General features: G+C 41.7%; 2 protein-coding genes and 1 long non-coding RNA gene across 4 annotated transcripts; 2 read left to right on the forward strand and 1 right to left on the reverse strand.

The window, feature by feature from the left end:
• Positions 1–603: 603 nt before the first annotated feature.
• On the reverse strand, positions 604–4,196 carry LOC133967772 (ankyrin repeat and SOCS box protein 9-like). 2 transcript variants are annotated; one of them, XM_062403427.1, is made up of 7 exons: positions 3,987–4,196; positions 3,769–3,848; positions 3,494–3,601; positions 2,895–3,045; positions 2,498–2,632; positions 1,265–1,456; positions 604–1,121 (listed from the first exon to the last, which is right to left on the reverse strand). In XM_062403427.1, the coding sequence occupies exons 1-7, from the start codon at positions 4,075–4,077 to the stop codon at positions 997–999; spliced, it is 882 nt and encodes a 293-aa protein (XP_062259411.1). In that variant the 5' UTR covers positions 4,078–4,196; the 3' UTR covers positions 604–996. The 2 variants fall into 2 exon arrangements, with proteins under 2 accessions (XP_062259411.1, XP_062259412.1); XM_062403428.1 differs by having other exon boundaries at positions 1,249–1,456.
• On the forward strand, positions 4,181–8,533 carry LOC133967773 (uncharacterized). Its single transcript, XR_009924062.1, has 4 exons — positions 4,181–4,352; positions 5,411–5,545; positions 6,033–7,454; positions 8,242–8,533. It is a non-coding gene; the product is annotated as an uncharacterized LOC133967773 (long non-coding RNA).
• Positions 8,534–9,402: 869 nt separating this feature from the next.
• gpr143 (G protein-coupled receptor 143) lies at positions 9,403–16,368 on the forward strand. Its single transcript, XM_062402423.1, has 9 exons — positions 9,403–10,042; positions 10,997–11,106; positions 11,727–11,821; positions 12,169–12,261; positions 12,493–12,602; positions 12,722–12,830; positions 13,234–13,351; positions 13,452–13,707; positions 15,780–16,368. Exons 1-9 carry the CDS (start codon positions 9,787–9,789, stop codon positions 15,869–15,871), a joined length of 1,239 nt encoding a protein of 412 aa, XP_062258407.1. The 5' UTR covers positions 9,403–9,786; the 3' UTR covers positions 15,872–16,368.
• The last annotated feature ends 420 nt before the right edge of the window (positions 16,369–16,788 follow it).

Raw genomic sequence — 16,788 nt, forward strand, 5'->3', positions numbered from 1 at the left:
CACAACTAGATAGTAAATCCAGTGGTGAACCAGTCTTATATCTTTATTTATTAGTGCTAAAAACACATGTGAAAGCAAAAAGAGGAACTAAAAAGGGAACGAAAGAGGGAAGTCAAAGGTTTTTTTAAGTTCAGAACCCTTGTGGATTGTGTTCAGTGAATGCTGACTCATAGTTTCTGGTTATCTGGAGGAACTTCTCAGTACCAAGACTGTGACCATGTTTAAGAAACACACGTAGCTGCATGTCTGATCATACAAAGACCTGCTGATACATTTCACATCCGGTCTGAAGGAGGCCCATAAAATGTCTGACATCTTGAAATAAACACCCTGTGGCACGTTTGTATGTCTTGGTCATGAAAGTAACAGGTTGGATGAAAGTGTGTAAGCGATCATGTCGTACCAATCAGTTTCAGTCATTAGATTCCTGTAGCATTGTACCACGTGGTCTTGAAGAATCATTATTCAACTCCACAGGAATCGTGTACATGTACTTCTTGTATCAGACGTGTCGTGAGCTTTATAACAAAGCAGGTCTCGTCTATTTAATGTCCAAAGTGAAATGTATTTAAATCTCAACACAGCAGCATCCAAACAAAAAAACACCAAACACGAAGTATTTTATTGCCAGACATTACAAAAAAACAACATTAGCTTAATGGTGTGTTGTGTAATATTCAAAATAATTATTTATAGCTCATTTTGCAGTCTTTGCTTGGCCTCCTGGGCTTATACTCTCATTCTTATACGCATGCGTTTTTGTTTATGAATATTCACATCTTGCAGCAGGACTTTTAGGTCCCCATGATAAAGTCCCTATTTATCATCAGAGTCTGTCACTAAGGAGAATTACAGTCGATGACCATCTCAACCATCAGCCATGATGTAGTCGTCTCCTTGTAAGACTGTGCAAGTCCGCCCCCTATGGACGTAGAGGTGAACTGCTCTGATCTTGAGGGGTTGAGTTTTTCAGTGTATGAAATCTTCCCAGGGTTCTTAATGGTAGAGGAGGTAGTGTTTCAGTTCTGTGGGGAGGTGAAGGTCATGAATCCCACCCAGCCTTCGCTTGCCCACAGCTCTCCTGATGTTAAGCCTGCACATCTGCATTAGAGGAGGCACATCTGGGGTGGGGAGGAGGGGGGGTTCATCATCAGGGGAGACGCAGGCCATGACAGAGAGATGTTTGGAATGTTAGCCACAGCTCAGACCAATGTTAAGACCATGAGAATCTTCCGTCAGGCTACTTGCTCAGTTTGTTGAATACCTCCTGCTTGTCTCAGACGCCTCTCTGCCGGGCTGCTGGGGGGTGCGAGGTCCAGCGGCCGTTTGCCCTCTGGGTTCCTGAGGGAGCGGTCGGCCCCGTGGTCGAGCAGCAGAGACACCAGCTCGGGGTCGGACAGACGAGCTGCGATGTGCAGGGGCGAGTCACCCGACGCACTGTGGTTCACACCGGCTCCTGAAGGAGAGAGGAGGCGGATGAGGTTTGATTCCCTCACGTTACATGACCGCAGGAGAGCTTCTCTGACAGTTCACTTCATGCACGGAATATCTTTACTATTCATATTAACGACTTGGTGGTGTTTTCTAATTAAATTGAATTCACTCGGGTCATAAATAATAAAAAATATAATACCAAAGAGGTCTTTATTTTACTTGAAACAAAGCACAACATCATTTTTAATTGCGTAAACTTATTAGTACAATTTTTTCGTGTGTTTTACATTTAACACCACCTTGTACTTCACAAATGTGTACACTGCTATATTAATGTGCCATATTAAAGTTTTTCAAATGATTAGCTACAGTAGTTGTATGTGATGATTCTGCAGTGGTGGAGGAAGTACTCAGTTCCTACATATTCAGTACGAAGTAGTAACTCTGCAATATGTATACTACAAATATTATTTACAAGTAAAATTGTTTAAAACGTCAGATCAGTAATGTATTAACAGCTAAATTAAAAAACTTTAAATTGTACGTGTCAAATATTCGCTAAGTATGACTGTTGTGTAACTGGTGAAGTAAAAAGTCCAAAATGTCCCTCAGGTAAAGTAAATTTGTACCAAAGTACAGTACTTGTGTAAATGTACTAAGTTACATTCCAGTAGAGGATCAGTGTGAATGCAGCGGAACCAGATCTACGTTATAACCCCACGACCACAGATTGAACCCCACTCGAGACACTTCATTAGATTTCACTGAGCCTCCATCGGGAGACACAAAGGGTTTTTCACACAAGCAGTAGTTCTCTCCATGACCTGTAAACAGACTTAGATGTATAAAATCTGTGGAATTCCCCTGTAAGTACATTCTACCAGAGTATTTTTACACTGTGTATATTTTACTTTGACTAAAGACACTTTGTTTGTGTAATTTGTCTGATGTACATTTTTGTTGTTTAACATCATTTGCAAAACGTGATCCAAGTTACTTTTCCTCTTGAGCCTAAAGGAGCCGTGCACGTGTGTGAGAGGTCCCGAGTGAGAAGCGTTCTTACCGAGCTGCAGCAGTTTCCTCGCAGCACCCGGGTGCCGATTGGAACAGGCGACGTGCAGAGGGGAACCCAGCTGTTCAATGTACTGATCCACATCTGCACCGTGCTGAACGAGAGGAGCGATGCACTCCGGGTGACCTGGAGAGATTTTATCAGAATCAGCACAAAGAGAAATGATGTGCTGGAAGGAATCTGCTTCTTTGAACTCTGCTTGGGAGGAAAATGTGCAGGCGTTTTCCTTTGTAGGCCACGATAACACGTAGTTTATATCCTTTTTACACTGTTTCAAAGAGTTTGTTTTCTGATGATTTGGCTCCATGTGCACTTTGTTGTGACTGGCCGAGCTGCTTCAGCATTTATAATCCTGTGCGTGTATTGCAGAGGAATGCGACCCCCTGACCTTTGGCTGCAGCCCGGTGGATTGGAGAGCTGGAGTGGCTGGTCCCCACGGGAGTCGCTCCGTGCTGAAGGAGTAACGCTACGAGGGTCACGTGACCCCGGGCGCAGGCCTCTGTCAGGGGAGATTTGCCATCCACCGTCAATCTGTTTACCTGAAAGGAGGACAGTGTACTTTTAGATAATTCACCAAAGATTCCTCCCAAAAATCATCAAATTAAAATCCAGAATAGGTCAATTGACACTTAAAAATGTAGAAAACTAATTAGTCGCAATATTAAGACGTAAGTATAATTTCCTGTACCAAACAATCGTCCGCTGGTTATATTTCTTTAACACCACATTTGCTATCCTCCCTCAGACATGCAGTGCATAACTGTGGGTGAACAAATTAGACTTTGTATCTGAACATTTTTCCTTCGTTAATGTGTTATTGTGCATTCGAGGATGTGTCTGCACGCTTGTTTAACTCTCAGTTAAATAGTTTATATATTTGCCTCCGATCAAGCCCACAGAGCAGGATTCCAGAGTCTCTCTTCCGAGGAAAGACACAAAATATATTCACCAAAAAAAGAAATATTAAGATGATGATGCTTTACTGACATCTGCCCCGTTGTCTATCAGAAGTTTGGCACAAGCCTCGTGGCCCTGTACACAAGCCCCATGGAGAGGAGAGACCTGGTCCAGTGTGTTCAGATTGACACATTTACCCTTAGGACAGAACACATGTCGATTCAGAAATCCTGCAGAGGCACATGAGTTACGTCTTTACAAACTACAAATTTCATGTTATAGCAAAGAGTAAACACGTATTTCACACATCAGATGATTTTGCAACAGCAAAATGTTTCCTCAAACGGTGTATCATCCAACTTTACCTGAGTAATGAGTCTTTGCAGAGCGAGAACTCGTCCATTAAAGGCTGCGTCGTGAATTGGAGACCAGTCTGATTCCACATCTTGGAATAAAACACATCAAAACAAAAAAGCTTTACTTTGTCTCAAACTTTCAAATAACACAAATGTCGATAAGAATGACAAGTTGAACGTTTTGGAGTAAAGCAGTGAATACACTCCAGCTGCCAGCAGCTACTCACCACTCATCAGAGGGTTGGAGGAAAAAACAACAGTCCCAGTTTGACATGTAGTGTCTCGCGGCGTCTCATTGTGCCCAGCAGACATATTCATGTCCTTGTGTTTTTCCCAAATCTGTTTTTACTCTTTCATTGTTTCGCCCGAGAGGCTTTTTGGAATGGAGGCTGAGCTGCGAGTCAGAGCACATCTGAAAAGTGTTGTGTCCTCATCTGTTTCCACTGTGTCTGTGTGGCAGGACTCTGGTGCTGTGATGTCACTTCCTCTCAAACAAAATACTTGCCATTCAGGAAGCAGGCTGGTTGAAAGCAGCGGTTGGGCCTCAACCAATTAAGTTGCAGAGGGGAGCGGCGGCGGGGCCTGTTGAGCAGGTCTGTAACTTGAGACTGTGCATCCACACCCATCCTCTGCAGCAGGAGAGACAGGCGGCGCTGGGGGAGGACGTGGGTTTAAGTTAGTCATCTGAGTCAAATGCATCATGTGTTATTTTTCTAAAAACTCAGTTATTACTCATGTGCAGAAAAAATAGAAGAACATGTACATTTAATGTTGCAACATCTGCAACAACACAACAGACTGTTTTCAAAGTCTTTCGATTTAGATTTATCAGAAAACACTTGCCAAAACTTTTCATGTTCCGGTATTTATGGATTATGAACACTATATAATACCATAAATATAGTATATAGACATATGATTTCAATTTTTTTTTAAATATAATAGTTTTTCATTTATTTGTCAGAAAACTAAAACTCTCCCTGTGGACATGTGCTGACTGGTGCACAAATATATGATGATGGTACAATGTGGGCAATGATGTGGAGAAGTAAGGAACATATTTGTAATAATAAGCTGATGGTACAGCCGTCAGGGGTAATGTGAAGTTGCCCAAGAACCTTTTGTTATGCTGTGGAATCAGACCACAGACGTTTATGTCAGGGGACGACCCGCACTACCCCCTCAGCCACAGTCGCTGTTGAGGAAACGCACTGTTTGCAAACAGTGTCTCTGAGCTCACATCAGATCTGAGTTTGACCTTTTTTTCAACAGCAGAACTACTTTGATGTGGAAACTTGAACAGGCGACATTTTGTCTAAATATCTCAAACAAACAAAGCATCTGCATATTCACGGTTTTCTGAATTATTCAAAAAGCGAGAAAGTTAATATACTTTGAAGAAATTGTACGTACATTATCTATTTTGAGGGGGGAAACCATATTGGATATAAAGTTATGTGATTATTGATATACATTAGTGTTGGTGCTTTATATTCGGATATACTACAGATATGATACATACTAATATAATATTATAATAATAATAATGTGAAACAGTAATACATCATTTTCACTTTTGGCCAAATGTTTAGTTAGTACCATCAATATCTTCTGTGTTTTGAGTGCTACGATCATGTTATATGCTAACCAGCAGGGGGCAGCAGCAGAGAGCAGACGTTTCAAACAGCCAGTGAACGCTGCAGCTCTTTTCCTCAGGGACTTGTTAATCCACTGGAAACAAGCCACAGACATCCCACACAATTGACTTTGTGCCGTGTCAGGGAAGGTGCGTATGTATTAGAATACCATTGTAAAAACTCCATCAATGCCACCTCTGTAGCACTGAATAATGAAAACCCTCTGTGCTTTATTTCCCCGAATAAATCTTCCTCAAATGTGAACCAGCCCAGGGCCGGCCGTGGCAATGTTGGCGCCCTAGGCGAGATTTCAAATTGGCTCCCCCCAACATACACACACAAACTGTCATGCATCCCCAAGAACTTTTGGACTGTATACAGATGCACAGACAGGCAGACAAAATTGTGAGCTATATAAAACAATAAAAATATATAATAAAAAGAGTCTGAAATCAGCTGTAATGATAGCATTTCATAAGATGAAAATAAATATTATGTCCACAATCGGGCTGATTCTTACCTCTAGATTGTTCTTTCTTCTCCTCCTCTACTTTGCGGTGCTTTCTGAATTGTGCACCTAATAATTTGATCTTTTTTTGATTCATCTTTGACTCTAACCACAGTCTATCACCGCAGCGTGTACGTCAGGGACACACCGGAGGCAGAATCGCAAATTCTGTGTGAGCCGCCGCCTGACTCTTCACACAGGGAGCCATCCAGGAGGATGTTTCAGATGCTGGCTTGCCTACAGTTGGTACATGTGCACAAGTGATAGGAATCCGAGGCTGTTTTTCAAGACATAGCACACCTATAATTTGAAGTGCATGTTTTATTAAAACTATTTCAGATAATTGAATGTCTACTGATGCATGTTTAAATGATTTAATTCTTTGATTTGGGTTTTTAAGCTATATTAGGGATTAAGGTGTAAACAGAGACAGTTTCTCTGTTAGAGAAGGAAATTCTCTTCTTCTAATATTAATGGTTTATCTAAATTCTTCTAATAGACCTGTAGTTTATCTACTTGACGGTTAGTTATGTACGAGGTAGGTCTTTTAACAGCTCATTTGTTTTGAATACACAAGTATCCACCATCGCTACAACTGTGTACCCATCATCCATATAGTGTTGTGTACGACTTTGAAGGAAGTTTACTCCGGTTAGTACAAAACGTTTGTGTTGCTTGTACTGTATGCAGTGTTATTAATTTAAATTTTCACCCTGACACAGTATGCTTGTTGCAGACAGAGTTCCAAAGAAGATGTGTTGGTAGAAACATTTAAACCATGATGCTGTGCTCTCAACGCATACTGCATGTGACTATGCAGTATTCTTTCATTAGCAAAGCTCATTCAGGACAACAGCTGGAGTGCAGCTGTTTGGTCACAGCCATAGAAACCTGAGTAATGGTACTGATTATGTATTCTCGTTGCTCAGGTTCGTGCTGCAGAAAGATGGGAATGTTTTTTGAGAGAAGATTCCAGATTTATTCAATAGACTGGCACTCAGTAGAGCTCAACAGAGCCGTATAGGTTCATCTCTGATCCATGCAGCTTCCTTCTACCAAGTTGTGTGGTTATTGGTCAAGTAGTTTCCAGTAGATACACACATTTATCAAGGAAATGTCACCATCATTAATAATAATCTGAAACACAACAGGAAATTAAAGGTAGAATGAAATGTTTCTAGAATATCTAAATAGTTGACGGGTCATTTTCTGTTAATCGACATATCAATTCATTTATTTTAAAGCTTATTTTCCCCTGCTACTTAGTCTATAGGGTTTTCATATTGTGTTTTATTTTACATTGTATATATTGGTTTATTTTTGTCGGGCACTGGTTGCTGGTTGTACATAAAATTGCCCTTGAATGATAATAAAGATTTTCTTTTATGGACAACTTTAGTTAATGAGTTTCACAGTTTCACAAACCAAGCAGGAGACAAACCAAGCAGGCGCAGCAGAGGAACCCAGCAACCAGCAGGGGGCAGCCTCAGGACATCACATGGAAACTAGCTGCAGCAGACTGTGATTATTGTAAAACGTCAATGGACAAGGTTAGAAAACTACTGGGTTATCAAAAGCAGCATAGAATGACACGGACACACAAGATAATTTGTCCATCCTCTTATGGTACTCAGTTCCTCAAGGGAATCAGCAGGAGGTGTGGCCTAGTCGGTAGAGTCGCCGTTTTACAATAAGATGTCCTGGTTTCACACTCCAGTCTTTCCCATCCCCATACCGGCAATATACAGATCTCTTAAAATTGGCAGGTTTTCGAATCCTATTAATTACAAAATATCTTAAATTAATTCAATATAAAAACAGAAAAATTAAAAAAAAATAATAATTAACTGCACACGCACTTCCTACGCAATGGGCTTCTGCGCAGGATTTGCGAAATGGGCTTCTGCGCAGGATGTGCGAAATGGGCTTCTGCGCAGGATGTGCATGCAGTTTTTTTTCTATTTAATTTAATTAAAATTGCTAATTTAATTGAATTAAATTTAAATGTTTTATATTTAAATTAATTTGTATTTAAACCTTTTATATTAATTTTGTATATATATTTTTTTCATTTTTTTATTTATTTCATTTTTAAATTGACATAGTATTAGATATTGTGCAATGAATAGGTGGTTGAAGACCTGCCAACACGACAGCCTCGAGTCCCAAACTTTAGCAAATACATTAACATTAAGGATTGGATTACCTGCTCATTCCCTTGAGAAACTAAGCACAGGATGACGATGGTCCTGGGGTTAGAGGATGATGGTGTGACGTCACTGTATTGTTTTACATTGCATGTGTCAAGTCATGATAGATCAGTCCATTGTGCCCTAGGCAACCACCTATGTCGCCTGTACCAGGATCCGCCCCTGGACCAGCCGTCTCAGATCTCCGGCCCGGAGTTGCTGTGACCTCGGCTGTACCTGGACACGATGGACTGGACGTCTGCTGCTGCATCAATATTAAAAAATGTTTCAAGAACAGGCTTTAAATCCTGGTAGAGCAACCAGCGTATTATTATGAATCCAACGAAATGTCGAGCCTAATTTATTGCCAGACTCGACGTTTTTGTTCCTGATTATTTATTCATTGTTTATTTTGTTTTTTATCAAAATCCACTGTTTTAACAATAAGGGAATTCAAAGAGCTTAAAATAGAAAATACAAGCAACAAGAGGCATTTTAAGAAAAGTCTAAAAAGAGTTAAATAGTAATTGATTGATTGTAAAGAACTAATAGAAGTATTCTAACATAGTCTCACCATACACCTGTTTGTTCACATTGATTTATGTGTGTGGAGTGGGACTCACTGTGTCACAGCATGAAGAGCCACATTCCACATCAACTCCAGGCTCAACATACTTTAATGTTATGGGAGATTACACACACACACACATAGTGAGGTTCATGTGTGTGTGTGTGTGTGCGTGTGTTTGTGGGTGTGGTGTGTGTGTGTGTGTGTGTGCGTGTGCGTGTGCGTGTGCGTGTGTGTGTGTTTGTGTGTGTCTGGGACTTAACTGTCTCTGACATGCGTGAAACCACGATGTCTCTCAGTTCGACTCTGTATGGAAAATGGGGCAATGTAATTTGATTTTGTTTAATTTAATTTGTTATCAGTGAAATTACTTACTTAATTCAATATTTGTATTTATAATTTGACCTACAATTTCTTTTGTTTGATTTGCTCTATTCGTTTTGTTTCTTTTTTCTATTTTGCATTTGAATGATGGCTTTTTGTTTTGTGGTTTGACCAATTTCCCTTTGGGGACAAATGAATGAATGAATGAAATCCTTTATTGTGTTGCCGTAGTAAAATACAGTCGGCTTCTACAGAGTCTACTCTGATTCTTTAATGGCAAATGTCCTTATTCTATATGGATGTGTTGCTTATTTGTGTTGGTGTTAGTGGATGTGGTCTGATGGTTTGTGCAGTGTTTTGCACACAAGCCATGTTTCTCCTTTTGACTTTTGTATCCCAGTGTACATGGAATTTAAAATCTCCTTTTTACTTGAAGTACTTTAATTATATTTTTGCACAGGACAAGTGAAGTGGAAGACACATTCATGTTTTATTTTATTGAAAGTACTGAGTCTCCTGCTGGACTCAAAACTTCACACAACTCAAAGCCCGAATCTCTCTATTCTCTACCACACACAGTCCTTTGTCGGCCTCTCGCATTGTGGCTCAGTTAAACTATAACTGCAGGGATTAAATGGAAGCACATGATGATTCAGCCCCGTGATTTCTGAGGGAGCAGGGTCATGGACTCAGCCATTTCCTCTTCCTTTCTTTTCTGTTTCTCCTCACCCCTGCTGACACCGTAGACCACTTCTCTCCTCTTTATCCTCCCCATCTCTCTTTCTCTGCCTCCGGTCCGCGATGGCATCCCCCCGGCTGGAGACCTTCTGCTGCCCGAACCGGGACGCGGCGACGGACTTCGTGGTCTCCTTCCAGCCGGTGCTGTTCGGGGCTCTGAGTCTGGGCAGCGCCGCGCTCAGCCTCCTGTTCGCCGTGCTCCAAATCCTGCCCAAGCGCAAAGGCTACAGGAGACTGGGACAGTATCCTCTGCCGAGGCCCGCGTCCTCCTCGCGGATATTGTTCATCATCAGCGTGTGTGACATACTGGGATGCACAGGTAACGCGTCCAAACCTCTGCTTTGGCCGATGGGCCTCAAAACAAAGAGAAAAGATGAAGTGGGTCTTAAGAGCGCATGTGGCTGTGCCCAATTACGCAAGCGAATATTTCCTTTTTAACCCTTTTGTTCTTCTGCATTTGCGAGTCTGTCCTGCTGTGTTCATACAAGGAGGGAACTTTCAACACAACATGTCATGGAAATGTTATTTATCTGCTGTTAAAACTATAACTGTTTAAGGACATGCTCTCACTCCCCCTTTTCAAATGGAAAATTGTATCCACACCATAAATGCAAACCTCATCTAACATATTTATACACTTTTGACTAAATAAGAAGATTTCAAAGGTTTGGCTGCTTTTTTTCTCTTTATGTAATAAAAGAATCACACTCCTCTCATGTGAGCAGTGAGGTGACTCTTATGGCCTTCAGCTTATTTCAATGCAGCATTGTTCTGTGGATGCTACAGCTATTGATCCACAAAGTGCTGCAGGATTTATCCTCAGATTCTTGCACCTCATTCATTTAACGCCAGTGTCACATCTCAACTTGATCATCCATCACTCGGGCAGATGAAGTATATGGGCGCGCTTGTGCTACACCCATGGCACAGTTTAAACAAAAGTCAAATACACAGTGTGCATCCCATAAAGACTCAGGGAGAGCTCCTGTGTTTTTCATGGCTCATCGGCAACAAACAGTTTCATGTAGGAAATGGAAACACCCTTGTAAAATGCACCTGGAGCCAGATCCATGATGTAAAGCTGCTATTAAGAGGGCTCTCATTAATTAATGCTCATAGAAAAAGAGACCTGCAGGAAGAAAGGAACTTTGAAGTGTTTACATTTTAATTAAACCCAGAAAATTCTCCTGCTAAGGTTTTTTGTGTTTGTGTTTGTCCTCTTCCACTGGTGTTTGCTGCCAAAGCCAGAACATGTGCTGTGTTCCTCTTCCAGGTATCATCCTGAGGTCGTCGCTGTGGCTCGGCCTTCCCAACATCGTGGACCAGATCTCAGTGGCCAACAACACTGAGGTCTGGCCTGAAGTCTTCTGCGTCGGCAGCGCGGTACGTTTAGTGACAAACCTTTGTTTCATTCACCGATCAAAAGCGCTGGGTTGTTCGGTCAGTATGTGATCTGAACAGCGCTGAAGTGTGGCCGAGTTCAGGGAAGGAACATGTGAAAAACTAAATCATTAAAGGTTCAGTGTGTAAGATTTAGGTCAAAGGGATCTATCAACAGACATTTTATATAAAATAATCCTAGTGATGTTTCCACTAGTGTTCATCTCAATTGTAAATTGTTGCTTTCTTCACCCTAGAATTTACCCTTAATGTTTAAATACTTTATATTTACATCAGGAGTGGGTCCTCTATGTGGAGGCCGCCATGTTATTTACAGTAGCCCAAACTGGACAAACTAAACACCTTTTGAGTTTTTATAAAAACTGAAGGCTGTCACAGGTTATCTGTCATTTTTGGAAGGGGGGGAGGGGGGTGAGATGAGGGATATTCAGCTGCAACACGCAACTTCATCACTAGATATCCCTAATTTCTACACAATGTACCTTTAAGCACATCATGCATCCCGGTTTCACACCAATCTGGAAAACAAGGCACATTTACTAATTTCATACTTAATAGAATTACAAGCTGCGGGATAATGCATCCGATTCGATGTGTTCCAGATGTGGATCCAGCTGTTTTTCAGCGCCTCTTTTTGGTGGACCTTCTGCTACGCTGTTGACGTCTTCCTGGTGGTGAAGACATCGGCAGGAATCAGGTGCTCACAGCCTCATCTTCAATGGACCAACATTCACTGTCACCTGACGCGGGAAGCTTTTCACTGAGCTGACATTGACATGAAATCTGAAAAAAAATTCCTTTTCCCACTTTGCTTCACTGTCTACAATAAATATAATGTTTGAACAGCCTGGAACTGGTTATTAGTTTTGTCTTAAAAGGTGGATTTAAAAAATCTGATTTCTCTAATCTCAGTTGTTGCAGTACAATTGTTTTCTGCACATGAAACAAAAAAGGGGGAAAAAAAGAAACGTCTTCATCCTCCAGATACAGAGCTGCAGCATGTGTTGTGAGCTCAGTCTCATGACTTGTTTCTTTCCCCATCAGCACCATCATCCTCTACCACATGATCACATGGGGTCTGGCTGTGCTGCTGTGTGTCGAAGGAGTGGCCATGCTCTACTACCCCTCCATCTCCGAGTAAGACTCTTTGTTGTTCCTGTAGACACGACTGTCAGGAGCGAAGCATGCCATATAAAAGCAGCGTGAATGAAACCTTTAGCCAGTTTTTACATCCTTGAAAGTTTAGGAAATTCAGGTCAGAGACTTTTGACCAAGTTAACATTATCCATGTTAATTATCAACTATGTTCCACTGCTCATTAAGGATTTCAGTTTTTGTAAAAAATATTTCTGTTTCCTTTTTCTGCAGTTGTGAGCAAGGCCTGCAGCACGCCATCCCTCACTACATCACCACGTACGCGCCCATGCTGCTCGTCCTCACGGCCAACCCCATCTTCTTCAACAGGACCTTATCAGCAGGTCGGCTCCTCTCCCTCATTATTGTTGGAAACACTAACTCTCACTCACACACACACACACACAGAAATTAAATAACTTTTTATAAACATTTTCGTATCTCTTTTTTTCCTCCAATCCAGTGACATCTTTACTAAAAGGACGACAGGGAATCTACACAGAAAACGAGAGGAAGCTGGCCAACGATATAAAAATACGCTTCTTCAAGATGATGCTGGTGTTCTTTATATGGTATGTTAACTTCTGTTATCGCCTGTATGGACGTCAAGGAAGAAGCAATGGAATTTGTTCTGCTAATGCAGTGTAAGGGCAGTCTGAGGAACTCTAACTCGAAAGCTGTTGTCCGACATGGACTTGGATTCAGACATTTTGAGAGTTCGTCTTTCACGTATAAAGAACGCAGCGGGGGTTTTTTCGGGGGTCAGACACGTCCACAACATTCAGGCGAGAGGTAGGAGTCTGGCAAAAACCTTCAGGAGGCAGAATATGATGTAAACATTCCACTGTGGAAATATTGGTACATTACACAAATCCGTTGATGTCTTCTCCATGTTTGCTTAGATAAGTCACATTTTAAAGCTTGGTAGCTTGTTCCAAGATGATGACAGACGTTGTTGTTTCCGCGATGTTTCAGCTGGGTTCCCAACATCATCAACGAGAGCCTCCTCTTCTACCTGGAGATGCAGACGGACATCAACGACAACAGTCTGAGGAACGTCCGAAACGCAGCCCTCATCACATGGTTCATCATGGTGGGTTCATATCACATCAGCATACCGAATAAAGAATTTATATTTGATCGATATCAAACACTTGAATTGATCTGGATTGGTGGTTTGTGTGCTCTTCCAGGGAATCCTGAACCCCATGCAGGCCTTCCTCAACACCCTGGCCTTCCACGGCTGGACGGGCTTCGACATCGACCTCAGCCTGCAGCGGAGGAGGGAGCTGCCCTGGGACTCGCTCTCCACCTCGGTGCCCAACGGCGCCAGCCACAACCCCGTGGTGGGAACTACCCTGCTCTACCAGAGCCACGTCCAGGAGGCCAAGAAGAGCATGACGGGCAGCGGGCAGCACCACTCCGACGCCATCAGTGTCCTCTCAGAAGGTAATTGGCCTCTCGGTGGCACTGACAGCTCGCCTGTGTATCAGGGCTGGTGAAGCTGCCGCGCTGCTCATCAGCGTCCCTTGTGGTGCGCGGGGTCTCCTGGTGCTCTGGCTGGACTGGCTCTTCTTGAGATGAGGTGTCTATTGGATGAGTGAGATCATCCACTGAGGAACGCGTTGTTTTCTCATTAGCAGGGAAGGTCTCTATTGTTGTGATTAAATCAAATTTCAGTGGTGCAGAGTTGGACGAGCAGGACAAAGTTATAACTCTCTGTGAGGTGCTGTAATTTTGATGGAGGCATCATAGACTGTGCACAAAGATGGATGACGTTCCCCTTGAGTCTCGATCGCCACCTGGTGGCTGGATGCAGTGTAGCTCATGTTAGCAGATGAGAACTAAACTTCAAACAAAAACATTGAAATACACATCAAATAAAAATAAATCTGTTGTTGTATGTAGTTGTATTCACAGCGATGTATGTTCAAGTGATTCTTTTTCCAGTATGTTTGGTTCTAATTAGTTATTTGACGATTGACAGTTGAGACTGACTCGCGATTGGTCTTCAGCCCAAGATGTCAGCGTTCATGTGGCTTGATACCTGGGGAGTGGGGGGAGGTAGAGAAGCGTTGTCTGTTCTTTTCCTTCAGTCTATGAACAGTACAGTGGCATGAACTGCACGAGTGGAACATCTGAAGTGTTTAAGGTACTGATGGAACTGAGAGTCTGTCCTTAGATCAAGGTGCTGCTATTGTACTAAATAATCATATTGAGCTATATGCAGAGTTTTAAAGAAGAGTGTTAGGGCCGGAAATAGGAAAGACAACAGGAGGAGGAAGATTATTTTCCCTTTTGCAATTTGAGAATAAAGTTGAACGAAATCGGAGGAAGATTTTAGCATTTTAAGATTTAAGTTGATATTGTTGATAATACAGATGAAATACTATTTTGTTAATTGCGTCAATATCTATAAAAGTGAAATCCACCACTCACAGTTATCTGTGCTGCCAGAGCGTCACATCCCGGGGGTGTATCGTTTGATTATGAATATCCTCCTATTTTTCGTTACCTGCTATACTTTAGATCCGAGAATGCTGCCACCTCCTCAAAGCCTGCGTGATTTCTTCTGCTTGCTCGGCAGAACATTTTCGACACAATCTCTTGATTACCACTCTGTTCATGTGCTTGAAGAGAAAGAGCTCCCTTGTTTCTGAAACCGGTTCTGAAAAATAGTTTCACTAATCTGTTACAAGCGATTCGTACAAGCAGTCATATGCTCTTCCACTGAAGTTTATACAACGCATTCCGACCTCATTCTAAATAGCCCAAATAGAAAAAGTCTTGATATCTCAAACTACAAAATAAAAAAATCTATTTTTCTTTCTTATGCCTGTTTATGCCATAGAAACAATTGGCAAAGCTGTTAATTTATATATGAGCAATGTGTTGTATTCCACTGAATACGTTTTAGAACTTAATAAATTTGCATGTGTGTGTCATTGGGTCGCAGAACTGAGTGATGACTTGGGCCCTGTTGTCACCACAGCTGTTTTTAAATGTCCCAGCAGGAAAATCCCAGCTGAATTCATCCGGCCTTTTCAGCGTCAGTGTTCATTCACTGTCAGAGACATTTTTAATGATTCTGTACTTTTCCTGCTTGGACAAGTCAAAACGGCTGCTTTGAAAAAAATAAAAGGTCTGTTCAGAGTAAATTAAATGTATTTTGGGATGATTTTGTAAAACACTTTGTACAATTTTCTACTTTTTTTTTGTAGTTGTGTCTGTGCGCCATGTGGCTCATGTACATAAGGCCACTCAGTGTTTTGTGTCCCCACTCAAGGGTCTCTGATGGACAATAAAGCTATTTTCAACTCATTTTTAAAGCCTTCGATCTGTTTTTCATCCAAAAAGAAGCTTCAAAACAAGCTCCATGATTTGTGTTTGCAGGATTTACGTGATTTTAAAACTCCCAAAATACATTTGTGAATACATGCACAGTTGGTTACGCGGTTTGTTAAGGTGTCATGTGCAGTAACGCCCAGTAATCCCCCCCCCCTTATATTTTGTCTTGCTAGGTTCAGAGTCTAGTACAGTTGAACTCCACATTTCCAGCGAGCTACGAGACTATGAGGATATAGACGCTGACGGCGAATCCTTGGAGATCTGAGACGGATAAGCTCGAGTCAACATCAAACCACCTCCCTCTGCTCTTGTGGAAGCGACGCTGCTCTTCTAGTTCACATTCATGTGTTAGATCGTCTTCCTCCCTTTGCCGATATCAGGCTTCGACAGAATGAGCCCGATTCTTAATTCCAAAGCCTTTTATTTCTCTCTAAGCTTTTAGAAATCTGCTGTACTTTATAGACTCGTCGACTGTGCAGCCCCAAAGCCACAGCAGCGTCTCACGCAAAACAGAAAGAATGTGTCATTTTCTCAATAATATCACACAGGCTTAGTAATTCTTATCCGAATATTTCTTCTGATTAATTATCAGATTTAGACGCAAACTGGGTTTTGTGATAAGCACTCTTTCCCTTTAAACTCCTAAGGTACAACAGAATGTCTTAAGTGTCGTATTTAAACAAGTTACTGTATTTTCCAACTGTCCATCTTGTATTTTTGCACACATCTATTTTATACTATATTAAATATACTGAATATTTATTAAGCTGTTGTTGGAGACACTTTCTTAATGTCTTGAGTCGTTGAATGGGATTTTTTTCATGTGTCTCATGTCGGCGGTCAGAGGCTTTGTGTGCCTGTTGTCTTTCGAGGTCAGCGTGACCTATCAAAGCACATTTTTGCCTTGTGATTGCAATATTTCAGGGAGACCACCAGGGGATCCCTTCAAATTTCCTACCAACGTTCATTTGGACTCACTGAAGAACTGATTTGATTTTGGAGGTGGAAAGTCAAATCACCGTGACCTCTCAAATTTTGATCAGTTGTTGCTTAGACTCAAAAGATTATATGATAAAACTGTGGTCAAAGGTCACAGTGACCTGATATTGGGAATGGAACACCTGGAGGGACTGAAACTGCACTGAGGCACACAACCAGTTTCAGTCTCAAACTAACTGAAAT

This window comes from Platichthys flesus, chromosome 13, assembly GCF_949316205.1.
Source record: "Platichthys flesus chromosome 13, fPlaFle2.1, whole genome shotgun sequence".
Taxonomy (NCBI): Eukaryota; Metazoa; Chordata; class Actinopteri; order Pleuronectiformes; family Pleuronectidae; genus Platichthys; species Platichthys flesus.